The 27,625-nt window shown below is 45.4% G+C and overlaps 1 protein-coding gene across 1 annotated transcript; it reads right to left on the bottom strand.

Annotated features, from left to right (window-relative positions):
• Window positions 1-1,906: 1,906 nt before the first annotated feature.
• On the bottom strand, window positions 1,907-24,759 carry rnf41 (ring finger protein 41). The gene is made up of 7 exons (XM_061258802.1): window positions 24,503-24,759; window positions 18,413-18,583; window positions 16,045-16,155; window positions 10,138-10,409; window positions 9,105-9,240; window positions 7,273-7,376; window positions 1,907-5,955 (listed from the first exon to the last, which is right to left on the bottom strand). The coding sequence occupies exons 3-7, from the start codon at window positions 16,132-16,134 to the stop codon at window positions 5,601-5,603; spliced, it is 957 nt and encodes a 318-aa protein (XP_061114786.1). The 5' UTR covers window positions 16,135-16,155; window positions 18,413-18,583; window positions 24,503-24,759; the 3' UTR covers window positions 1,907-5,600.
• Between the last annotated feature and the right edge of the window lie 2,866 nt (window positions 24,760-27,625).

The following is a 27,625-nucleotide window of genomic DNA, read 5'->3' as shown; positions in this document are numbered from 1 at the left end:
ATCCCTCCGGTAAAAAGAGATGATCGTTTAAATGTGGTTTCAGTTATCATAAAAGGTGATTTTATCTAGAGTTTTAAAAAACGAAAATGCATTCAGCCTTTTTGATAGCATAGCAGACGCAGTGTTTCCCACAGTTTACACGGCCTATTCCTAAAATACCACATTGATTACAACACAGTAGAGACTGCATGGCATTGACCTACGAAGATATGGATAGGTTAGGCACTGCCGAAGAATTCGCAGTGTGATAGATCATGCTTCTATGTCGTTGTTCTATATCGTTTTTAAGCGATAAAATGAACCAGACAATAAGATAAAGCAAACAATTACGCGTCCTCTGCATACATAGACCATATATGACAGGCCTATCAGCATGGTGCTCATCTCGTGCATCGGAATCACCCCTGAATAATCTGCAGGGTCCTGTGCCCTGGAAAAGGGCGCAACGCACGACAGTGATCTGAAAATGTTAATTAGGTTACTCCCTCACTTGCTCTCTACAGACTTAAATAGATTATACTAGTATTTTCAAATGTACATTGATTTGGTGTTTTAAAATATCTGAATTATGGGACCCAATTCCTAGATAGTTTGTCAAGAGCCCAGAAATAAATGGGCTTTCAGCAGATGGCGCAATCTTGATATTTGCTGGAAATTTGCTGAGCTAGTTTCGACATGCAAGAAGCCTCGTCAAATATGTAGGCTATTGTCTGAAAAATGCGTTGATACATTTGTTAATAAGCTGTCTTCCGGCAAAACTACCGGCTGCAACTATACATAAACATATTTCAACTGCTGTCTATTAAACTGTTTAAGTAATTTTCTTAAGGGATACATTTTTCAACCACGTTATCTTTTCTTCGAATGAATCAGGCCAAAGTTTTAACACACATGGCGTTGCGTTTATGTGGTGATTAGGCTACTGAAAGTAACTTTGTACTCATGCGATCGAAAGAGCTCGAATGGCAGTTGTTGATAAGCCATAACATGAGGTCCAAGTTCAAGGGGTGGCGGCATTCCATCCCACGCGACAACAAAAGTTTGGATTAATACTGAAGCCCTCAATGACGGTAAAAAGTATGCGCTGGCAAAACGAGGGATTATTTGAGAAACAGGGGTGGGTGGGTGGGTGGGTGGATGGATGGATGGATGGAGAGAGGGGGGGAGAGAGACCGTGAAAAGGGAACCAAATAACTAGATACATTCGGCAATATTTTACACATTGTGTGGCTTTCAAAGTCATTGGAAACGACACTATTATGATTACACCAGGAGAAAATGCATATTATTATTGCTGATTCCAATTTAATGCTGGAGAAATTAAATTAACAGGCTATAGAAAAATTCTTTAGGAGAAAAGGGCGTCTTTTTATTTGGCTTATTATGACGTAAAAACTTTGTTCAAACACGGAAAGAAAGGGAACGCAAACCACTTTGTACCTGCTTGTTCAGCAACGCTTCAACAACTATCTTCACCAGGGAAGACATCAGTGACGCCTGGAAGGCAGCTGCTGCCTCCAAAACTGCAAATAGCAGTTCAGCGGGGTAAGCTCAGCCAACCACAGAGGATGTGGCCATGACTTCTTCTCTTAATGTATTTTTATCAAATCTATCTGCATCTATGTTACGGGGCTAGTTTGCTAATCTGTAGCTATTAGTTTTCGAGTTCTAAAAGAGGCCTTCCAGGCTTCAGAGGGAAGGAAAGTAGTTTTGGTTTACAGTATGAGCACATCACATCTTACACATTCTTTCAGCAACCTCTTCTGGTACAACCGTGAAACAACAAGACTGTGAAATAGCGCAGCACGAACACAATCCAAATCAGGGGAAACACGTGAACATGTAGGCTCGTCGCCCAGCGTGACAAAGCGTGGACAGCGATACAAAAAAACACAGCACACGGTCAGCATGTGCAGTACAAAAATCTTTATGTAAACAGTTTCTTTCCATCGCCCCCCACCTCCTCCCGTCTTTCCAGAATTGACTGCTATAGCTGCATTTGAGCGTTATCCCGTTGACTTTCAGAAAAGTAGCTATAATTGGCCGCAGGTGTGCTGGGTGGAAATATAAAAAGATAATGAACTGAAGAGAGGGTGTATGGTTCGCCCATTTCCTATTCAAATAATTCGAAGATTTCAAGCATGTAAATTAAGAGCAGTGTGACGGTCGTGGAAATGATCCGTCCAACTCAATAGTGCTTCAGTCAGTGGCCTCCTTTAAGTGAACTCCAATAACGGATAAAGGGGATTGGGCGTTGTGATTAGGCGCTGCTTCATTTAAATACGCCGTACACATAACAATCGTGTGTGGAAATGGAACCTTGTGCGGTCGATTTTTGAACATTTTAACGTCGGAATAAAGAACTGCAGCCCCGTTAGCACACAGAAGAAAATCTACTTTCCTCCCCTGCTCTGACAATTAAACTTTACAGCAAGCAAAAATAGCAAGACAGTAAACACAAGATGAGCCAAATTCAAAGTGAATTCAATAAACTACACAGAAAAGGAAAAAAATTAATCACATCAGCAAAAATTTCAATAAGATTGTAATGGGAGTAGCCTGATTGATCTTTCTCAAAATTATTTTACATTGGGTAAATATATCTCTCCCTAGTCCATAGCAGTTTAACATCGTGTGGTGACATCACGGAAAAACAAATCCAGACAAAACATTCAGTCATAATCTGAGGATTAAAAAAGAATAAAAAAAGGGAAATGTGCTATTAAAGCACCTTTTAATACAAACCAACGGTTCATCATATTTACCGGAAAAAGAAAAGAACAAGATAATTCTACTCAGAATGGTTTTGGTTTTACTCATAAAGGGGGTAAGGATAAACAGGATTGTTATACTGTTAAAATGAATAATATTTTACTCAGTGCCTCACAGTACAAAGGTAGGGGGGAGAGAACAACCAAACAGCAACCAGTATGGTTCAGGGCTCCAATTCAAACAGTGCTTCCTCCAAAGTGCCTTTGTCACCACCTACTGGTAAGACACATGTATTGTATTTATTTGGGGGAGCTACTCAGACAGTCACAATAGAGGGAGGAATTGCTGCCATTTTGTTTTGGTTGCTCAGTTGCCAAAGGGTGCTTTGCCCAACTGCCTGCCTGTCAGGGACCTATGGCCATTTTGTTTCACACTCACTCTATCCAAGCCAACCCACAAGCTTATATGCTCTGCATTTTATGAATGCCTATTGGGAGCTAAATAATTCCATTCTTTGTTTACAAGATCACTGCAGCTATGAAACATAATGGCTCACAATTTGGCAGTGGTCTGATGCCTGTAGCCCATGCCCATTCTGTACCCCTGCCATGTACTCCACATTAACTGCTTCTGAGGCGGGCACATGCCCTACGGCCAACTGCACAAGAGTGATTCATAAGGCAGCACACACTTTATAATTGTCTCAGCACAGTTTGGCACCATTTCTCTCAATAAATCAATGATCCTCGTTTTAACAAAATTGTGTGCCAATTTCCCCAGCTATTATCAGACTGCAGGTGAGCCATCTGAAGTGGTCAGTAACAATATTACAATTCTGAAAGCATTTTTAATAGTGTAGCACTGAGCAATTTAAACACCACCTCCATTAAAAAAAAAAAAAGAATAAAAAAACAGAATAATAAAAAAAAAACAAAGTGTGACACAACTCTCTTTAAATAGTTACAAAAACTAACCAAACTGAACTTTGGGCTATGAGGGATTTTGTGTACTTTGCTATGTATTATGCCGGATATGAAACTGACATGCATGCTTAACAATTCCCTCAAAAGCGTGCTTTGCCTACGAGACGGATTGGACCAAAAAGAACACAACTGGACCCACTTGTCAGTAACTATATACAACAGTTATCAAGAGAAAACAGCAGAGAGAAAATATGTCCTAGCAAGGTGAACCAACTGTGCAGAAAAAAATATACAATGTACAAATTATTAACATGTCGTCAAGCACTGTAGTGTTCACTAGTAAACAAAATAAAAAAGCATGGCACAGAAGTCCACAAATGTAAATGAATAGAGTCCTTCACGTCAAAACACCATAATCCGTTAAAATGTCACTGCACAGAGAAGATTATGTGCCCTCTCTCATCTTTCCCAATTGCAAATTCCTGTTCTTTGGATTCCCAAACCACACGCCTAGCTGCAGCTTCAGGAAACAAACATTTATTCTTTCAAAAAAAAGAAGAAAACCAAAAGAAAGGACGCCACCATCAGGATTCCTGCTGACACTGCAAGCAGATGTGTGTGGCCCTTCCTCCTGCAGGTGAAAAAGGCCTTTCTGGTTTTATTTGTTTTATCTTTGAAATCAGTCCTTATTTGGGGAGGCGAGTCATTTTCAAGTGCTGTGTGCCGGGATGACCCCGGGAATCGCTGTGGCAATGTGGCGGGGATCTGACCCCTGCTCCTCCAGGCGGAAACGCGGAACAGGTGTGTAAGGAAGGGGAACGAGGCCTCCCGTGGGGGAGAGAGGATCAGTTTTTTTCGGGGGGTGGGCATTCTCAGGCCGGGCAGTTTCCATTTTTCTACACTTCACCTCAGGGGGGTTGAAAACTATGTGGGAACCACACTCAATGAACAGGTTCCTAAATGGGTTGTGGTACCTACACAGTACCTGACAGTTTGAATTCTGGCGGTGAGGTAAGACAGAGTGAAATGGTGAAGACAGACTGGAAAACACTGTCGTCTCTCAAACCAATCAGGTTACCTACAATCTTCTCTGCCACGAGACCGAGACCGAGGGGGCGGGCAATAACCAGCCAACGTCCTGCCACTCATTCCCATTCCTTTCCCCTCTCTTCACTTTTCACAAAATGGCCGCCACAGATGGCCTGGGTTTCAGTGAGGCAGGGAACAGCCTGTTTTGCGCTCCGGTACGAGGCATCACACAAAAAACATACACTGCTCAGTCGCTCAGTCAACCAAAACAAAACACTACCGCAAATAATAACCTTTTGATTATATACTGATTTTTGATAATATGTATATATCTTTTATAATATATATATATTTGTATTTACATTCTGGTTATTAAGGGCATTTGCAGTTAGGAAGCGTTTTGGGGGGGGGGGGGTTAAGGGAGGAAGAGTTTGTTGGTGGCGAGAGGGAGGGAGAGGGCTGATCACCCAAGTCTCTAGGGAGGACGTCTTTCTTTAACCCATTCCAACGTCTCATGATGGGACCATCCTCCATCTCTTTGGGTTCTTAATATTAATTCCCTTTCTTCCCTCTGCTCATCAGGTCGTCATGGAGACAGCCTGGGCGTGTGCCGTGGAAGGCCACGTCTCAGTGGCGAAACGAAAGACGCTTCTCGTGGGACGTGACCCTTCCTGATTTCGGATTTTCCCTAATTCATCACGAAAAACGGATTTTTCAGACGCCCGGTATTTGGCGTTATTGCTGGCATATTTAATGATCGGCAAGAAAGCAATAAGCTGTCAAACAGCACAGAAGCTCTGGCACACCCAAGCTACCACATTCAGGGCCTGAAGAAAACAAATCGGTATTTCAGGATTAATCAGGGATTTTTTTTTTTGCGACCTGTACACCGACCCTGGCCTTCTCTCCCTCCCCTCCCATCTCCCTCCCTCAGGATTATAGGATCTCCTCCACGCCGTGGGCGAAGATCATGACCAGGCCGGGCTCCAGGATCATGTCCTCGCCCATGTGCTGGTTCTCACAGGCCATCACCACCACGGCCTGCTTGCCGGGGATGCGCTTGGCCACGTAGTTCTCGTAGTAGCGGCGGTTCATCTGCCGCGTCTCCAGCGTGGCCAGGCCCTGCGGCCAGTTGCGCTCGTGCGCGTTCTCGATCAGGTCGTTGACGATGGAGAGCGGGCAGCCGCTGTCGATGAGCGAGCGCTTGATGACGGCCTGGAGCACCGCGTCCGGCGTGGAGATCATCCCGCCCCAGCGCGTCACACGGGCCGGCTGCAGGGAGTTCACCCACCTGGGGGAGGAGAGGAGGGTTAACCTGGGGCGGCCTGTAGCGTAGTGGTAAAGGTACGTGACTGGGACACGCAAGGTCGGTGGTTCGATCCCCGGTGTAGCCACGATAAGATCCGCACAGCCGTTGGGCCCTTGATCAAGGCCCTAAACCCTGCATTGCTCCAGGGGAGGATTGTCTCCTGCTCAGTCTAAAACAGCTAAGTCGCTTTGGATAAAAGCATGAGCTTTAATGCTTCAGCGCCTCACCCCTGCCAGCTAGGGCTGTGCCATATGAGGACGATATGAGACGGGCTGTAATGCTGTAGAATATGACTTGCGAGAAATAAACAAATATTGAAGTGTGCACAGTTCTGATGTCTTTCTACTTTAGGTACACTGGACCCCAAACAATGAATAGCATATGCCAACTGAATATAATAAAAAAAATATTTTTCCAGATTTTTCCCTTTTTCTCCCAATTTGGTAGCCAATTGTACCTCGTCTGATTCAATTGGAGGTAGTCGTATTAGATGTACCGCCCGTACCCCGTCCCTCGGCGGCCCGAATGAGAGCGACACGCCTTCTTCAAGCCGTCTCGTCTCGTGCCCGTTGCCGTGATTCCGAGGCGCCCGAGGTGCTTATTGTGCGGCGATCTAATAACCCTGCCAAGTCCCTCCCTTTGGAGCAGCGAGCCAATTATTGCTGCCCCACGTGAGCCGGCCAAACTTGGCTTTTGGCAGGACCGAGAATCGAACCCCGGTCCCCGGTATACAACTGATAAAAAATATATTTTAACATGTCGCCAATCAGTTTAACAGAATTATTCATAAAAAATAGAATAAATGAATTGAAATGATAAATGAAAAGCTCCTATAAACACACACTACTGAAAGCCATTTCTAGATCACATTTCTCAACCAACTTGTAGCTCAGATCATGAACTTGACTGTGCAGTCCCCTTCTTACAAACTATCTGCAGTTTGAGGCTTGCAGCTCTTACGGATCCATGAAACGCATTGTAAAAGGCCCCGTCACAAGATATGGCCCATGATTTACCAAGCACTTTAAAATTTGCATCGTTCACAGATTGCAGAAATAACAACCACACAAAGAGGTTAGCAGTCTAAACTCATAAAAGTGTTTGAACAAATTGATGTTGTTGTACTCTAAAGTACTAATCTTATTCAGCAGTCTCCTCATAGAACTCTAGAACCTCATTGTATTTGATGGTCTCCGGCTCATTCTCACTGCAGTGTAGAATCTCATTGTATTTGATGGTCTCTTTCTCATACTCACTCTAGAATTTCATTGTATTTGATGGTCTCTTTCTCATACTCACTCTAGAATCTCATTGTACTCTATGGTCTCCTCCAGGTTCTGCAGGTTTGGGTTGGCACTGCGGATCGCTCTCATGTACGCCTTCAGGAGCTGGATGTCACGTTTCTGTCAGGGCGCAGAATACAAACATCAGCCTCAAACACATCTTAAATGTGTCAAAACACACACACATAAGCCTCAAACACACATCTCAAATGTGTTAAAACACACAAGCCTCACATGCCTCACTTCTCAAATACTTTAACCCATTAGCTGCTAGGAAAATATGTAAACATCTGAACTGTGTTCCTGATGAATTGTACAATCACATGAAAGAAGAATTTTGCTGTGAATATCAGTGAAAACATTCATTTAAAAAAAAGGGAAAAGTGTTTTGCAGAATTATTTGACCAAGGTCCAGAGAATGCAGACTCAAAGCCAACATGATCACATGGCTGACGCCTTTCAGATGCCAGCATTCTAACACAAACGCCTGTGATCAGTCAGTCAGGCACTTGCCCAAATCTCAAATCTAACTCACATTTCACAAACTCTATCTCTATTCCACTAACGTGCTCTGCTGTATAAACATTTTTGGAATGAAAACCGTTCGCAGAGAGCCCATCTCTTTTCCCATCTCACTGAAGCAACTAATAAAAGTCTGCTACAGTATGCTGTCCAAATAAAGTCTCAATAAAGTGTCAAATAAAACGGCAATCTGAAGATTTACAGGCAGAGAGATCCGTGAGCGCTCCGGATGCAGGACAGAGAGAGTACGTGTGTGTGCTGTGTGCTGTGCCAGCTCTGAGGAAGAGGCGTGTAAATGTGTGTGCAAACACAGCGCATATGCCTTTCTGAGTGTGTTTATGCAAATCTGTGTGCGTGTGCATTTGTGTCTTGGGACAAGTCACGGGGTGTATGCGGATATGATCTTGGGACTGGGGTGTGTACGCGGATATGATCTTGGGACCGGGGTGTGTACGCGGATGTGACCATGGGATTCGGGACTGGCGTTTGTACGATCACAAGGCACGGGGTGTATGAGGATACGATCGTGGGATTCGGGACTGGAGTGTGTATGTGGATGTGATCACGCCACTGGGGCGTGTGTATGTGGATGTGATCACGCCACTGGGGCGTGTGCATGTGGATGTGATCACGCCACTGGGGCGTGTGGATGTGGATGTGATCACCCCACTGGGGCGTGTGCATGTGGATGTGATCACGTCACTGGGGCGTGTGCATGTGGATGTGATCACGCCACTGGGGCGTGTGCATGTGGATGTGATCACCCCACTGGGGCGTGTGCATGTGGATGTGATCACCCCACTGGGGCGTGTGTATGTGGATGTGATCACGCCACTGGGGCGTGTGTATGTGGATGTGATCACGCCACTGGGGCGTGTGTATGTGCATGTGATCACGCCACTGGGGCGTGTGTATGTGCATGTGATCACACCACTGGGGCGTGTGTATGTGGATGTGATCACGCCACTGGGGCGTGTGCATGTGGATGTGATCACGCCACTGGGGCGTGTGTATGTGGATGTGATCACGCCACTGGGGCGTGTGCATGTGGATGTGATCACGCCACTGGGGCGTGTGCATGTGGATGTGATCACGCCACTGGGGCGTGTGTATGTGGATGTGATCACGCCACTGGGGCGTGTGCATGTGGATGTGATCACGCCACTGGGGCGTGTGTATGTGGATGTGATCACGCCACTGGGGCGTGTGCATGTGGATGTGATCACGCCACTGGGGCGTGTGCATGTGGATGTGATCACGCCACTGGGGCGTGTGCATGTGGATGTGATCACGCCACTGGGGCGTGCGGGGTGGCTGGTCCCGCACCTGCTCAGCCAGCTGGTGCTTGTGCTCGGCTGCGGTCTTCTCCAGCTCGCCGATCTTGGACTGCTGCTGCTGCACCACGCCGCGCAGGTGTTTTATGCAGTTGTGATTGACCATCTCGTCTTTGGGCATCTCCAGACTGGCAACAAGAACAACGCCTTTAATGGCAGGACTAACAGTACACACACTGTGCACACACGCTTACTCACAGAAAGGCACGTGCACACACATACATACACACAGACACCTCTCAGGTGAACGTTAACGGTTACAGTACAAATAGACAGAGATAAATATAAACATTAGAAATATCTAATAAAATGTTCCTTACATTATGGTTTTCTAATCTCCAATTTATTTTTCCTTTCATATTTTAGCAAATATCAGGGGAAAAACAGCGTGAAAAACAGCACGTATAAGTTCAGTGTAAATATTGACGTTGATTCAGATTAACAGGTAGAGAAAGCCACAGAACCCTGCGCTAAATAGAAGTTGCGGTCAGTGTCATTTCTGCTTATGGAGCCCAGACTGAAACTAGCTTACTGCCCCAGTCCCACTGCGCAAAATAAAAATGAAAAATGTCTTCAGCTGGAGACACGCATCGACAAGCTATCTCACTTACTCACTGTGACAGTGAGCGAGCTCACACCCAGGTACACTCAACAGACCCACACAAACAGTCACACACACTCTCTCACTCACTCACTCTCCCTCTTACACACACTCACACACACTCACACACACTCACACACACGCAGACACACGCAGACACACACACACACACACACACACACGCAGACACACACACACACACACACACAGACACACACATTCACACACAGACACAGACACACACACACATGCAGACACACACACACACACACACATGCAGACACACACACACACACAAACACACACGCAGACACACACACACACACACACACACACACACACACACACACACACACACACACAGACACACAGACACACACACACAGACACACACACACACACACACACACACACACACACTCACCCGCAGCCCTCCCCACACAGCACGGGTCTCTTGGGGTTGTGCTCGCAGTCCTTGAGGTGGGACTGCAGCTGGTCCAGGCGCAGCACGGCCTTGCAGCCGAAGCCGGCGTTGTCGCAGGCGATCTGCAGCTTGGACAGCATGTTGCGCATGATGCGGGGCACGGGCCGCAGGTGGGCGAGCGTGACCACGGTGCGGTCCACCGGGCAGATCTGCTGCTGCTGGAACCACTGCGTGATGCAGGCGTTGCAGAAGGCATGCTCACAGTGCGGGGCCTGCAGGGAGACACAGTGCTCAGAGCAGCCTGGACACACACTCAGAGCAGCCTGAACACACACTCAGAGCAGCCTGAACACACACTCAGAGCAGCCTGAACACACACTCAGAGCAGCCTGAACACACACTCAGAGCAGCCTGAACACACACTCAGAGCAGCCTGAACACACACTCAGAGCAGCCTGAACACACACTCAGAGCAGCCTGAACACACACTCAGAGCAGCCTGAACACACACTCAGCGCAGCCTGAACACACACTCAGCGCAGCCTGGACACACACTCAGCGCAGCCTGGACACACACTCAGCGCAGCCTGGACACACACTCAGCGCAGCCTGAACACACACTCAGCGCAGCCTGAACACACACTCAGCGCAGCCTGAACACACACATGAGGAGTCTGAACACACTCAGAGAATGAGGAGTCTGAACACACACTCAGAGCATGAGGAGTCTGAACACACTCAGAGAATGAGGAGTCTGAACACACACTCAGAGCATGAGGAGTCTGAACACACTCAGAGAATGAGGAGTCTGAACACACTCAGAGAATGAGGAGTCTGAACACACACTCAGAGCATGAGGAGTCTGAACACACTCAGAGAATGAGGAGTCTGAACACACACTCAGAGCATGAGGAGTCTGGACACACACTCAGAGCATGAGGAGTCTGGACACACTCAGAGCATGAGGAGTCTGAACACACTCAGAGAATGAGGAGTCTGAACACACACTCAGAGCATGAGGAGTCTGAACACACACACAGAGCATGAGGAGTCTGGACACACTCAGAGCATGAGGAGTCTGAACACACACTCAGAGTATGAGGGGCATGGACACACGCTTGAGGAGCCTGGGGATAATGGGGATAGTGGACCACCTGGACACATGAGTGGTGAATGAATGGTAAATGGAGTGGTGAATGAATGGTAAATGGACGCAAAAACATTTTGACCAACCCTAAGCTGACTCCCACTGGGTTAAAACGGTGCTCCACACAACTAAAGCAATAACACAAAATGTCTACAGGCAGTCAGAGAAACCTGAGAGCTCTCCAGACCTTCCTGTGCTGCAGACACAAGTATCTATGAGCCCATAGGACCAGAGACCTCACCCTACTTCTGTTTACCTCGGCTTTCAAAGCAGCTTCGTGACGAGTCAATTACCACAAGGGTGAATTTAGAGTCAATTACCACAAGGGTGAATTTAGAGTCAATTACCACAAGGGTGAATTTAGAGTCAACTACCACAAGGGTGAATTTAGAGTCAATTACCACAAGGGTGAATTTAGAGTCAACTACCACAAGGGTGAATTTAGAGTCAATTACCACAAGGGCGAATTTAGAGTCAATTACCACAAGGGTGAATTTAGAGTCAATTACCACAAGGGTGAATTTAGAGTCAACTACCACAAGGGTGAATTTAGAGTCAATTACAACAAGGGTGAATTTAGAGTCAATTACCACAAGGGCGAATTTTGAGTCAATTAGCACAAGGGTGAATTTTGAGTCAATTACCACAAGGGCGAATTTTGAGTCAATTACCAGAGAGGGAACCCGAGAGGGAATCCGAGAGGGAATCAGAGAGGGAATCAGAGAGGGAATCAGAGAGGGTTGCAGAGAGGGAATCCGAGAGGGTTGCAGATGGAGTTGAAAGTACCATGGCGGGGGACAGAACCCACCGTGTGGGGGCCGGGGAACAGTCAGAGGGACGGCCACTCCTCGGACTCCCCCGTGTGTCTCATGTCAGATGGGCTTTAATCTAGTGACGGGGGGGGGCTGCTTTGCAGAAGCACTTTCCAAAATCACAGCCGACCGTAACGGTGTACAGCCTAACCACAGCAAGTTTGGCTAAGTGTAGCCTACGATGTAAATGTACAAAAGCACAAGACTCAATGCTACAAACTCCAGCAAACAACCCAATTCAAATGTACAAATAACACAGATTGTGGAGACTAAACAACCCAAACATAGTTTTTGCAAGGAGCTTGGTGAATGTACCATTTCTTGTGGTAATTTATCAGATAAAAAGAACACTTTTTCAATATTTAGACAAACAAATTTGGGTCAAATTTACATAAGAATATTATTACTCAATTAATTAGAATGAGAACATTTTAATTAGAAATTTGCACCAGTGATTAAGCGTTTTCTATTAAAAAAAGATTTTATTGAATCGACTTGTAGTTACTTCCTGATGGTTCGCACTACACCCTCACTTATAGAGTGCATAACGTGCCTGGCTGGAAGGCACTTAAATCAGTCTGAACGTGCTCCATGGGACACACCCTCACACTCTGCCCCGGGGGCAGAGCTCACCGATTACACACAAGTCTTAAGTGAACTGAAACCTGAGGTGTGCAGCTCTGGACCCAAAGTGACTTTGTGTGCGCATATATTGGGTCTGAAGAGGGCCAAACAAATAAGTAGTACATTCAAATCTAAATTCTACTTTACATTAGTACTTCAAAGTTTACTTCAGTACTTCAAAGCTTACTTTGTGTGCAGTCCGCCCCAGTTATGGTGGAAATGGAGAGACCAAACCAGGACTGCAACAGCAGACACAGGAGGAGAATTGTAGGGTGGGTGGGGTTGGCTGCATTTCTTTTGAAACCCGGTCATGATTGCCCATTGGACCGGATGGCACGTAATTTAATCCATGTCAGAAATCTAAATTCGTCACAACCTATAAAAGCTGGAGAACTGGCACAACGGCAGGTGTTTATTGGGCACAGGTGTTGGTAGATGGTTTTTTTTTAGGGCGCAGGCATTTTTTTAGGACACTGGTACATTTGTAGGGCGCAGGTATGTTTGTAAGGCGCAGGTCTGTCATTTACAGGACAGGTGTGTTTACTGGGCACAGATGTGTAAGTAGGGCGCAGGTGTAGGCTGGTATGTTTGTAGGGCGTAGGTGTAGGCTGGTGTGTTTGTAGGGCAGAGGTGCTGGCAGGTGTGTAAGTAGGGTGCAGGTGTAGGATGGTGTGTTTCTAGGGTGCAGGTGTAGGATGGTGTGTTTGTAGGGCGCAGGTGTGTAAGTAGGGTGCAGATGTAGGATGGTGTGTTTGTAGGGCGCAGGTGTGTAAGTAGGGTGCAGGTGTAGGATGGTGTGTTTGTAGGGTGCAGGTGTAGGCTGGTGTGTTTGTAGGGTGCAGGTGTAGGCTGGTGTGTAAGTAGGGTGCAGGTGTAGGCTGGTGTGTTTGTAGGCCGCAGGTATAGGCTGGTGTGTTTGTAGGGCGCAGGTGTAGGCTGGTGTGTTTGTAGGGCGCAGGTGTAGGCTGGTGTGTAAGTAGGGTGCGGGTGTAGGCTGGTGTGTTTGTAGGGCACAGGTGTAGGCTGGTGTGTTTGTAGGGGGCAGGTGTAGGCTGGTGTGTTTGTAGGGGGCAGGTGTAGGCTGGTGTGTTTGTAGGGCGCAGGTGTGTAAGTAGGGTGCAGGTGTAGGCTGGTGTGTTTGTAGGGCGCAGGTGTAGGCTGGTGTGTTTGTAGGGCGCAAGTGTAGGCTGGTGTGTTTGTAGGGCGCAGGTGTAGGATGGTGTGTTTGTAGGGCGCAGGTGTAGGCTGGTGTGTTTGTAGGGCACAGGTGTGTAAGTAGGGTGCAGGTGTAGGCTGGTGTGTAAGTAGGGTGCAGGTGTAGGATGGTGTGTTTGTAGGGTGCAGGTGTAGGCTGGTGTGTAAGTAGGGTGCAGGTGTTTTAGGGAGCACCAAATCAAAACTGGCTCAGGGCCGTGTGGTGCTGTGTGTCGTAGGCAACTCCCTGTGACATTGAGGGAGTGAGAACTCAGCGTTTCCAGAACCTTCCATGGCCTCCAGAGGCAGATGCAGTTTCACAAGCCAGGATATTATTGGAGGTTTTATTTTAAGCAATAAACAGGAGCCCCAGGCACAGAGGCAGGACCGGGCTGCTCCTGCAGGAGCTTACAGAGGAGAACTCAGTCACCACACTCGCTTTGCAGCAGACGCATGCTGATCACATGCCCGTGGAGCGCTGAAAAGGGGTTTCTTTGCGGCTTTCCAATTCAGCTCACCCAGGAAGTGTGAGAGTCCGCTGCTCTACTTTAGATAAATCGTTTTTTTAATTTTTTTGGGGCGCCCAGGCAATAGCCCCAGGGAGAGCGAAAGGAGGGCAAGACTCCATGCAGACTTGGACAGCTACAGTTAACAACTCCCCACAGAGCCACACACACACACACACACACACAAATCGTCTATATAAGGCATCTTTAGACTTCCCAGACAAACAGGACGAGGGACTCCCGTCATGTTTTTATCCCAGTCGCATTTTATCCCAAACCCATTTTAAAGCTCAGAGCCCCCACACTCAGGTCCCCCACACTCAGAGCCCCCACACTCACACACTCAGTGCCCCAAGACTCGGTGCCCAGACTCGGTGCCCAGACTCGGTGCCCAGACTCGGTGCCCAGACTCGGTGCCCAGACTCGGTGCCCAGACTCGGTGCCCAGACTCGGTGCCCAGACCGGTTTGGGAGAGGGCAGTCAGGCGTGTTCTTCTCAAACACACTTGCTGGAAGCAGGCACTTCCGTGTCTCTGGCTGAGCAGCAGTCACCTCGTCAGGGGCCCCTGTAACCCGCAGAGACCTGCTCAAGAGGAGTGGCTCTTGTGCACTGAAATGGCTGGGTACCTGTGGACTCGACCCCTCTGAATTTCCTTTGACTGAGTACTTTCCCTTGTTCCTTCTCCCTGATTTGGAACGCCAAATTGTATTCACCGGTTCCACTTGCTGAAAACTTTGCTATCGATACAGGAGACTGCAGACCAGACTATGTATAAAAAGGGACGCAATTCCGACTTTTGTTTGTTTTGTTGGTCTCTTGTTCAAAAACCTGTCATTCCAAACAAAAAGTTTGGTTTAATTTATAGTGGCGCCTCAAGGGTCACATGCCACCATGCCACGTAACCACCACCCAGGTTTCATGCTAGTCCACTGGTGGGCTACAGAGATGCCGTGCTTCTGTAGGATTACGCTAGCTCGCTGGAACCGTGCTGAAGCTCTGTGGAGGCTCTGGAGTCAACTCAGAGAGAGGTTACTGTTGGAATTTCACGCACGTACATTTTTGGCACTTTGAAGCCACAGGATGAATGGCCTGTGAGGTCCAATTTATGGAGAACTGCAGCCAATATCCAGAGAACTTGTCACATTTCAGCAAAACTATTGAGAGGGACAGATACTAATCTGTGCGAAACACTTCACTTCACTTTTGGGTGAACCGCACATTTAACAAGATGAGCCCAACAGCAGCACCCCGTTCCCTTTCCCTTTTCTACCCTACTTAAATATATCATGAGAAAACCCTTCATACAGCTGAAGATCCTATAGAGACATATGGAGAAAAACAGAGGCGTACTGCTATCTTAGATTAGCGTCTCTCCTTTAGGTCCTATGGTTCGCACAGCGAAGCCTACCTTACAGGGTTCATACTCATGGCTACAAAGCTTTAGCACCCAGGGTCATGCTGTGAAATGGCGAACATGCAGCTTAAATAACATCACAGTGCAGTTTTACTGAGACACAATATGGATGATGGATTTAATTGATGGACATTGGTGGATTTAACGGATTTAATCCATGGGAAACACCGGCGGATTAATCCAGAGGATTAAACTCTATCCCACTCTCACCTGCACAGGCTCTTCCAGGACCCCGCTGCAGATGGGACACAACAGGTCCTCGTCCACTTCCCCTTGGAAACGGGTGACGTCGTAGCCCATGGCACATAACCGGAACCAAACCTGTGAGGGGGGGGGGTTCTGTCAATCACACAGGGATTTACCCAGCCATAGGACAGGCATTTTCAGCTTCCAACCAAGTAAAAAATAATAATAATAATCAAATCAGCGGCCATTTTGTGTGCTTTAATTATCCTGCCGAGCTGTACTGAGAGAGAAAACACTATCAAGAGCGACCTGGTCAACAGGGAGTAACACACACACAAGCACAGAATATAAAATACAACACAAAACAGCACACATAAAACAAAAAGGGCGTTAACCGCTTCAAAGGCCACCTTATCGGTCAAAGATGGAAATCTCTGGTTCGTAGTGAAGTAGCCTTCGCTGTAACAGTAAGGAACAGGGGCGAGGCAAAGAGGAGGGGAATTTGTAAGCGGGCTGAGGAGTCTGGATGGATTCTCACACTCTCCTGCTCTGCTGTGCTTGCACATTCTGCGTCTCAAACATCTGGCCAAAGACTGATGTGAAAATTCTCTATAGCATTAACGCTAATGAGCGATCAGCCCGCCAGCAGCAAGCCAAGTCACAGGGAAGCCAGAGGGAGGTCTAATTCACACTTAATTCATACAAAATGTAAAGTCATGAAATTAGAAAAAGCACTTATTTTTATGAATTATCCACAAAATGAGTGGTCTTGTGTCGAGATTTTATTTATTTTTTTTATGCGCATTTTTTAAGGCTATCCCTAACACAAAAACGGCGCAACGTAGCAATACCAAAATCAGTAATTAGGTTTCAAGAATCCACGGGGTACACGGGTACACAGACATAGAATACACTGGTCTTCAATAAAACCCAGAAATTACCGTACAACTGAAAACCAAGACTCCCACATATGCTGATAGTTCTGAGTCACTTTGGAATCCATATTCAGTGTCTGAGATACGGAGGTGCAGCAGTTGTGTGAGTGCTGTGCGGATTCATTGATCTGAACATCATGCGATCTGGCCATCCCACTCGCTGCAGCCACTTAAGGAAATGCACACTCCATTAGCAGCGGTCTTCTGGGCAGAGCTCTCCACCAAATCTGCAGCTGGTGCAGCCTGAGAGCCCAAACTAGGGGGGTGCCATTTCTACACCTGTGATGGAGATCGTGTTAAACCATTATGGACTTAGGCGCCCTATAGAAAACCCATACAAAGGCCTGGGAATCACAATGCATTAAACGGTCATGTGTCTTGAAAAACGGTCATATGATCAACTACAACCGTCTGCTAAGGGAGATGTAATGCGCAGGTTGCATCCGCCCATAAGGGGTCAAAGGGGAAATGCCCTTTTTATGGCTTTTCTTTACAATTTTGAACCGACATATATTTATTCTGAAGAAGGAGGCTCTCCATTCCTTTTCTCTTAGTGGAACGTACAATCGTTCTATCAAACCAAGGCTGGAAATGTAAGAGAAAAGAACTGCTCGTGTAAATGGCAGTAGCCAGCTGGTCTAAGGGTCTGTTCTGTTTGCAAGTGTCTCCAACCTTGACCGGAACACTCGATACGAGTGCTCATACACGCGTGACTTACAGAGCAGGGGAGCAGGGGGAGCAGGGCGGGCAGGAAGAGCAGGGCGGGCAGGGGAGCAGGGGAGCAGGGCGGGCAGGGGAGCAGGGGAGCAGGGGAGCAGGGGGGGCAGGGGAGCAGGGGAGCAGGGCGGGCAGGGGAGCAGGGCGGGCAGGGCGGGCAGGGGAGCAGGGCGAGCAGGGGAGCAGGGGAGCAGGGCGGGCAGGGGAGCAGGGGAGCAGGGCGGGCAGGGCGGGCAGGAAGAGCAGGGCGGGCAGGGCGGGCAGGGCGGGCAGGGGAGCAGGGCGGGCAGGGGAGCAGGAAGAGCAGGGCGGCCTGTTAAACGGCTGCTGAAGAGAGCCGCAGTGCACGGCCCTCAGCGAGAGGGAGCAGCAGGACTGGAACACACAGCTAAGAGCCCGGACCACAGCCCCAGGCAGCAGTCACCTCGCTGCCTTTAACAGTAGTGTTGTTCGGTTTCTCAGTCCGCCCAAAACTAACCAAATCCCAATGACACTGCGGGGGGATTTGATGGCTTCTGCCGGCTGGCTGTGTGGGACCTGGTGACTCGCACTCATTGGCTGTGGGAGATTCGATGGCGTGTGTCGGTTGGCTGTGTGCCCTGCTGATCAAGCACTACGTACACAAAGCACTGTAAAAAAAGGGGAGGGGGGCTACGCAAGCAATGGAAAAACCCAGAATGAAAGTGAGTGGGTGGGAGACAAAAGGAGGGGGAGAGAGGGAGAAAGGAGAGATTCCTCACCTCATTCACACGCAGCTCTCATCTCCCTGTGAGGCGAATTCATCAGCCTGCCACGAGGGTCACATCGACCGCCCCGCCGCTTTGGGACAGTGGCCTGCCCCCCCGCGTCGATCAGGGAAGCAGCCAGGTGGAGAGGACCGCCAACGTCTCCGCTTCACCGAGGGGCGCGCTCTGGAACACAAATTAAAAAAACAAAAAGAAAAGAGATGAGGTTTGAGTTTCCCATTACAGTCAGTCGCTCCCAATTCCAACTTTCCTCGCTGCCCGTGTCTGTCAGCTCACCGACGGCTCCGGCAGTGGGAGAAAAGCGCTCACTCTAACTAAAGAAGACCTCCGCAGAGCAGGTGTCCTGTCAACACCCAAATCAGATCCTATCCTTTCGCCCCTGCCACCCAAGCCAATCATTTCACCAAGATTATCCATTTCCACACTTGGGAAGGAGACAGGCAGGCACAAACACTGATGGATGCGTGGGGCAGAGAAACAGAGCAATAACGTGACCGCATCGCCATCTTCTGGTGGCACAAAGAATAACACCAACACACGCATTACAAAATACATATATAAAAACGAATGCATAAACACCTCAACAAACATTCCTAACACAGGAAACATTAAATGAGACAGTAATGTTGTATGAACAAGATGTTCTATAAATATAAATTACATTGTAACACTCCATTTGAAGTTACACAAATAAAATGCGCTCTTGCTGTGCATTTTCAATGAGGGGAACTCACAGATCTAGATTGCGTAGTTGAAACTTGAGATAGTTTGGGGATCGGAGGACTTAAAAGAAAAACCAGAAGAGTTTCCTGGACACGTAACTCATTCCTGCTCACTCATCCGTATCAAAGCACTTTATCTCAGTCGCCCGCTGGCCGCTGGGGAATGATCACGAACGCGCAGGGCGCACACGCCTCTTTCTGACCGGGGACAACGCGGCTGAGGCTACCGTCACTCGCTGCTATTCCTGTCCTGGTGCGCGAGCGGTTTTCTAATGACCGCGTGTGTATGTGCCCGTTTATCGACAGGGCGTGTCAGGGCGAATCAAACTACCTAGGGAACAGGGTGGGTATTTCACAGGCAGTGCTCTGCCCAAAGACATGTACAGCACCAGCAAGTGACAACTCCTCACCCAATCCACAAATAGCACAACAGCATGGTCAGCCTCGATAGTCAGTCTGCAGACAAACAGCCCTTCATAATGGAGTCAAGAAGCAGGCAGTGAGCAGGTAAACTATTCTACCTTCAAAGCGGGTGTACTGAACACGCCACGCCCTGCAGTTCCATCTAGTCACATTGTATCTACATGGAGATAATGGTACAACACTCACATTTTAAACCAGACAGGGACTGTGTATTTATATGAAATGTCATTGTACAGTTCCCATTAGGTCAGAGTAAATCTGGTCGTCAAATAAATAAATAAAATGCAGCATTTTCCTGCACCGATTCTTCTTGTGCGTCAATCAAAACTACCATTACCATCTACCATTTCCTGAAATGAACTTAAATATGTGCTAGAGTAACCGCTGAGTTTCATAGGAGAGTTTTGTAGAGTGGGCACCAGAATTACTGGCACCCCTGAACAGCAATGCACAAAAAAATAAACAATATGATTACTGAGAAACTGAAAATGCAGATCAATGCTGATTAAAACTACTGTACTTTATTAATGTTTCAATGGAACCAACTAAAATGATACATTCGTTTAATAAAAAATAGATTTCCCCAAAATCAAGATTCCATAATTATTGGCACCCCTGGTTTAGTATGGAGTCTTTTCTTGTAATGTTTCACAAGGCAGAATGAAAACATAAATTAGGCTAATGGAAATTAATGTTCCTATACACTAAAGACAATTGAGTTTGAGGTCAAAATATGTACATGAGATAACAGATCTGAATTTCAGCTTTTATTTCCTGGTATTTTTATCCAGATTTGTTAAAACAACTTAGAACATATCACCTTTTGTATCAGACCACCCAATTCTTAGGTGAGCAAAAGTATTGGAACATGTGACTGACAGGTCTTTCTTGTTGCCCAGATGTGTCCTGTTAGATTGATTGTTAAACAATAAATAGTTCTGAATGTATACTCCTGGTTTTAGCCTTGGGTTTTGTCTGTGAAGACTGCATTTGTGTTAGAAAAGACAAACCTGAAAGATAAACATGAAGACCAGAGAGCTGTCTTTGGGAGAAAGCAAACCTTTTTGAAGAGGAAGAATAAATCAAAGCCATTGCACAAGCATCGGGGATAGCTTGTACAACAACTTGGAATGTCCTGAAAAAGAAAGAAACCGCTGGCGTATTGAGCAACAGACAACGAACAGGTCACCCAAAGAAAACAACAGCAGTTGATGACAGAAACATTGTGAGAGCTGTGATGAAAAACCCCAAAACAGCAGTGAGATCACAAACAGTCTCCACAGGGCAGGGGTGAAGGTATCTCAATCAACCGTTCGAAGAAGACTTGGAGAGCAGCAATATAGAGGCTATACCACAAGATGCAAACCACTCATCAGTAGTAATAATCGGAAGGCCAGATTACAATTTGCATTTGTACAGAGATGAGCCACAAAACAAAGTTTTGAAACAAATTTTATGGACTGATGAGACCAAGATTAACCTCTACCAAAAGCCAAAGTGTGGAGAAAGAAGGGATCTGCTCATGATCCAAAACATACAAGCTCATCTGTGAAGCACGGTGGAGGGAGTGTCATGGCTTGGGCTTGCATGGCTGCTTCTGGAGTGGACTCACTAATTATTGATGATGTAACTATTGATGGTAGCAGTAGGATGAATTTATAAGTCTACAAAAGCATTCTGTCTGCCAACTAACGAAGAAATGCATCCAAACTCATTTGGACACAAAACACACTGCCAACACAACAAAGGACTTAATTAGAGAGAAAAAGTGGAAGGTCATTGCAGTTACACTGGCCATTTAAGATCCTGAGAGAGACCAGGTTCCCTGCCGCCCGGTGGCTGACAGCGGGCAACAGGTAAAGGGCTTTCCGAGACCTTTTGGGTTGGGGGTTGTTCGGCCACAGCCGGAAACAAAAGCTGCATACTGTTTTTCACCATTGCAGTCGACAACAGTATCCTTGTCATATCTCAGCTCTTTCCCAAACCATTACCAACGCACTTCTGCACGTCACTCTGGATATGCAGTTGGGTCTCTAAAATGTTAATCACCTTGACCTCAAAGCCTTTCAAGGAGCACCGTCTTATTTCAGTTGAGATTATTAGGATTAAATGCTTAAATTATGTGTGTAGGCCTTTTGAAAATCACCATCAGAGTAGCAGAACCCTAAATATGGGGCAAAACTTCTAAGGGCAAAATCGCTGACCAATAATAACTTCAAACTCTTACTACATCCTGCAGTAGCTACTTACCATCTTCTGCAACAATAGGAGGATTAACTGGAAGAAGTATCCACAACCAAGATCCTCCTATTGCCGCAGAAGAAGTTGGTAAGTACTGCAGGATGTAGCAAGTGTTCAAAGTTATTATTGGCAGCCATTGCCCTCGATCCCACCCCAAGTTTTATGTTAGTAATGCATAAATCAAGAGTATTAGTAGGCTTTAAAGTTATAGCTAACTAGGCTACATCTGAACTGAGGTACAGCTGGTGCGACCCAGTCCTACAGAGGGCACACAGATCATTAGATATTTGATTTCTTGTTACAGGTCAACCACCCAAACTTTTATGAAAACTGACACTGACTGGGCACCATCATAATATTTCTGAATGGATGCCATGTCATCTAGGTTTAACCCCTGTGTTTTACCACAAAAATGAATGGGTTGCTATGGCTGCTTGTCCTCCAACACGTCATCGTCAAGGAAATTGTCACATGACTAAGAACAATCAGTACAGTATGAGATCAGTGACTCAAAACTAAGGATGCAAAATTCTATCAGTCGTCCTAGCAGATAGAAGAGTTTGTATCTTCCTGGTAAAACAATGGCTTTTGTTTCTAGGCCAACAGCCATGCTTTGAAAACAAGATCTTCACTCTGAGGAGAGCGGTCTGTGTCACTGTGCTAGCTACAGATGTTCTGTGGTCAACCTCTTCCCTGCATGAATACCGATAGAATGTCAGTGAATGAAAAGACTTTAAACTTTAACAATAAGAAACAGATATTTTAGAGTTACGTGTATAAAGGCAGAACATGTGCAGAGTCCATCTGATATATGTGGTTCAACCTCACTAAATCCAATAAACCAGATCTAAAGGCATGTACCCAGGAGCAAAAGCACTGAGCAAGACAAATTCTCAAGAGTTATTCCACACAGCCTGACAGCACTACACATGAAATATCACTGAAGCAGCCTGCTGGGCTTCATTCTTTAGCTTCATGGGGGATAAATAATCCAAATGGAGACAGCTGCCACCCTCTATTGCAGTCTCATTTAGTATATTTCAGCACAGGCTCCAATCTAATCCTAGTGGCCCTGTGACCTCATTACAGTGTCACAACATGTGCAGGGTCTGGGGGGGTGGGTGGGGGTTGAAGAGAGATTTCAGGAGGCTTGTCTGAAGTCTTCCCTCATCCTAAGATCAGTGGGGCCATAGCCAGTGACTGGAAAACAAAGCTTCAGTAATTCTGCAAGGATACAGCAATTGTATCTCATCAGGGTCTCACCCATCCAAACAAATCGTAGCATCCTGGTGTCAAAAGCAGTCTTGTGATTTGTTCCAGTACAAGGTACCTACATCATTCTGATACCATGAGCCCAGTACAAAGTACCATGGGCTTGCAGGAAGCTTCAGGACCCTAAATCCAATTAATGCATTCATCTTACCTCAGACCATTTGTTCCTCTGTATTTGTTTCAGGCCCACTTGCTTTTCCACACCCCATTAATTTGCCACCTCTGCAGAACCGTGTCTTACAGACAAATCATTCCACATCCCTGTTTCACTATAGAGGAGTAGCTACCAGAAACTTTGCTTTCTGAAAAGTGTGATACAGGCCTCACCATTCATTGAAGTTTAATAATAGTCAGTTATAGATTCAGTTACTACCTACAGTTGGTTACCATTGGCATCATGTGACATGGCAATGGAAGCTTCAAGCGCTGCCAACCTTATCTTGTGACAAGTAAATAAAAAGATGAAAAGTTGGTCACAACACACAACTCGCTATCGAGTATCATTTATTCAGTAACAGCACTCCATTGAGCAGAGCTCAACCCTCAGAAAGGAAAACTCAACGCTGAATTTAGGATGATCTGTTCGTAGAAAAAATTGTCACTCAACTCTACAGTCCAATAACGAGTCATATGCCTGGCTTTACTTAAACACCTGTGTCAACAGACAGCTATTCACCACGTAGGACAGATGGCTAGATATCTAGACTAAATTTACCTATGTTAAGTAACTATACATTGACTTTTAAAAACGATTTAGCCAACTTAAATGTCGAGCAATTGTTTGAATTGTAGGCTCTGTTGCCTTGAGCCAACGTTACCTCCCGAGTTTCTGTTTAAACAGTTGCCTAACGTACACAAATAAGTTAGTTCGCTAACGTTAAGCAATGTTGAGCAACGTAGAGCAAAATACGAAAAGATGTTTGGATTGCTCACTACCCCGAGAATTTCTCGATAGCTTGTTAGCTAGCAAGCTAAAAACCTAAAACAGTTAGACCACTTCTGCGTAGTTACTTAAAGTTAGCACTATCATCACTACCAGGCGAGCTTGTGCGAGCTCTAGCAAGATGGAGTTAGCTTGCTAGCATGCTACCTAACGCGAATAAGATACTGCTGATATAGCCAAATTAGCTTGTTTGCTAAAATCGTAGATTAAACTATTATGATGGTATCTATTCAGATAGCGGATTTCTTAATTTTATTTGCAGCAGAAACGTTAGCTAATAATAAAACAATAAGGCCTTGCGCTAGTCACCGCCCAAAATTGGAACATTGGAGTTTCCTGCTGTCCGCCAGTCAGTCCTTCCCTCGGATTACCGCAAACCAGCACACTCGATGCGGTTAGCTAACGCTCGGTGAAATACGCGTTCATTGGGTAAAGCAACATACTATATAAACAAAACAATTAAAAGCTTGAATTGGTAGCTACCTGATTATAATGGTAATGTTTTATGTACAGTCCCAGTGATAGATTCCACAGACAAGCTTGTCTAGACTCTCTTCTGGCTGCTGTCACACTTCATAGTCCAGCCCCCGCGCCCTGCTGCTATGCAACCAGGAAGGTGCGGGAAAAGACTGTTTCTTCTAGTAATTAAAAGATTGCGGACTATTTCAACCTATTCAGGAAACAGATGATTCGGTCATCGGAACACTTCGTTTGCCCCGGGAATTTCACTTGTGACCGGAACTAGTAATCCAAACCAAGAACAAGCACGATGTACGTAATCATTACGGTAGTAAATGGTCTCTGGTATGGGGTGTATGATAAAAGATTGAGAGTTCCTTCCTCCTCTCATGAGTGAAAAAAAATGACTGACAACATGATTGCACCAACCACAGAAAAGCACCAAGCAAGCATAATATTACTGGACCAAAAGGAATCGTCATCGTGCTCCTGTCGCTAGGCGATTATAACCCTTTTGGAGGAGCGTATAACCTGTGGTAGCTGTGGTACTATATAGTACTATATATTTCGTGTTTAAATAAGTTTTTGGTATGATTGTGTTTGATTATATATTTTTCTTTTACGAGTTGAAACCAGTGCTGTATTGGCTAAACGTAGGTTAAAAATGCCCACATATTCCTGGGAATAAAATGCATGTAGCGAATGTTTAACATACATTTGGCAACACGAAAACGTAGATATAACAAGTAAATGAACATATCTAACGTTACATACCTCGTAACTATTATTATTACTGCGCATTTGGAAATGACATTAAAATGATGCAATATGTTTGTATTAAAGGAAATAATATATTCGGTAGCTTGCAAGACTGCATCTAGTTGGGTGTGTTACCGTTTTCGTCTCACACTACTACTCTCTGATTGGCCCAGACCTTCCACTTTCTTTGACCAATCCGTAAAGAGTGCGCGACTAGGTAGCTGGCAAAGAGCAACATACGAGGATACTACTAGAATCCGTAACTGGCTCTCGTTCATGACAAGGCACCAGTCATAAATGGAAACACTCATAAGCTGTGATTTTAAACAAACAATTCGGATTATTTCATTGTTTCGCACGTCAATAGAAGCCCCAAACGCTTATGTAAATAATTAACTTTAATCAATCAGTGGATTAGTCATTAGTACAAGCCAACACTCCTGTGCTGAAATAATGATAAGATAAAAGATAAAACCAGGCACAGACTTCCAAAGACGAGATGGGCAGATAAGTAGTTTGTGACTTTAACCCTATGTTCAACTATCAGGAGCAGGTTAGGTTAAGGTTAAGGTTAAAAAAGTGTGGTGCTTGTTTGATAATTCAAATTTAAAACAAACCAAAAAATGTATATACTTTCTAAAGTAACTATATTTAGTGTCATGGTGTTTCTTATCCGTCACAGATCATGGTTCTCTCACAATTATTCATTCTTTTTTTTAAATTAAAACATAGTTTTTACTTTTTTCAGTATTGGCAAAACCTAGACATAAAATAGCCTATATTTTATTTATTTATTTGCACATTTATTTAGCGCAAACATTGCTAACATTCACTATGACGTTTTCTATTAGGCTATAATTTACACAAGGTAGTTGGCTTAAATATAGTTGGGCCAATAGTATATTGTGTATAAATAATAGTGGCTCACAGGAGAAAACCCAATACCTGATATGAGCACTGCATGAGCACTGATAGCATACAGGAATTACAATTGATGGAATGGTTTACATTTAATGCTTGCCCTCAGCCACAGAAGTTTGCAGTTTGCTTCAATATTATTATTTTCTGATGGGTTAGGGTAAAAATAAAGGTCCTCATTTTTTAACTGCTCCTATTTTCTCAGCTAACAATACATTATCTATGTTCTGGTCAGTTTTATTCTTAATACATGTCACAAACCATGTGACTTTGACTCATCTGTTATGTTGGAGGACAAGCTGCCCATATAACTCTGCCAAAAATATTGTTTTTTATATCTCAGGTCAACGACAAAGCATATAAATACAGAGATAACACAGATTAATTGTGGTTAGTTTCTGCGCAGTTTATGGTTGCTCAAATCGAGCTGATCGGGAGAGAGACAAGTGGTTTTTTTTGTTTGCCAAGATTATTAAAGCATGGGCGACATTGGCTCAGGCAGTAAGAGCAGTTGTCTGGCAATTGGAGGGAAAATTCCCAAGGACCAGTTTAACTAATCCCAACTAACGAGCGTAAAGTGATTACAAAGGCAAGTGGATAATCAACTATGAAAACGTTATCTCCTCACAGTCACCATTTCAGCATTACAGTCATCTGATCTCAGAAACTAACTAGGGTTGTGCCTGTTAAGCATTTGGATCGGAGGCCACCTGGGAATACCAAGTGCTGCAAGCCTTTTTGACAATAGGGGCGCTGTTTAACAATGTTGGACAATTCAGATACAGTATTATCATTTAGTTATTACAGTTCTGTGACTGTTATATTTTTTTTTAGCAGGGTCAGTATTTCTTATCCATTCTATCATAGTCAATTTAACAAACTCATGCAATCTTACCTAATTTATTCATTTATTTACATTTAAACACTTTTTTTGTCATGTGTCACAAGGCTTGTAAACACAGGCAAACCTTATTTGTTCTGTTTCTTGGCTTTCAGTTAAAATTGAAGTTTTGTTTCAGTAAAATATGTACAATTCACTATTTATTATAAATGTGTATAACGTGTGTGTTCTAAATGATGTTAGAAACTGTTTGTTTTGGGAAGGTATTTGGCATTGTCTGGCCTATGTCTCAGTTTCTTTTTTATTTCTCAGCCTTTCTGGCTTCCTTGCATTTCATTGGCAGAACTCTCGTCCACATGTTGACTAACACCGATAACAGACACCAAAGGCAATCAAAAGCCAAGACTAGGTACTGAAAGCTATATCATACCTGACTAACCAGAAACACATGTGAAGCCATTTGTCCCAAATATTATGGTGCCCTGAAATGGAGGGGTGATGTAGAAAAAGACCTGTATTCCTACACATGGATCACCCAATATGGGTGTAAATAAACTGAAATGAAAGGGGACAGTCTGCACTTTAACTTCAAAGGCCAGCCAGCAACCGTTCCTCAAGTCACCAGCAAG

Source organism: Conger conger, chromosome 10 (assembly GCF_963514075.1).
Source record: "Conger conger chromosome 10, fConCon1.1, whole genome shotgun sequence".
NCBI lineage: Eukaryota > Metazoa > Chordata > Actinopteri > Anguilliformes > Congridae > Conger > Conger conger.
The sequence above is the reverse complement of the archived record's forward strand: the minus strand, read 5'-3'. Positions and strand labels throughout refer to the sequence as shown.

Bases quoted from the DNA above. Each gene is read 5' to 3' on its own strand.
- rnf41 (XM_061258802.1), bottom strand. From the start codon at position 16,134: ATGGGCTACGACGTCACCCGTTTCCAAGGGGAAGTGGACGAGGACCTG. The intron at 7,377-9,104 runs GTGCGGGACCAG...GCGCCCTGACAG, and splicing joins AGCACCAGCTGGCTGAGCAG to AAACGTGACATCCAGCTCCT. The intron at 5,956-7,272 runs GTGAGTATGAGA...CTCCTCCCCCAG, and splicing joins GAGTACAATGAGATTCTAGA to GTGGGTGAACTCCCTGCAGC.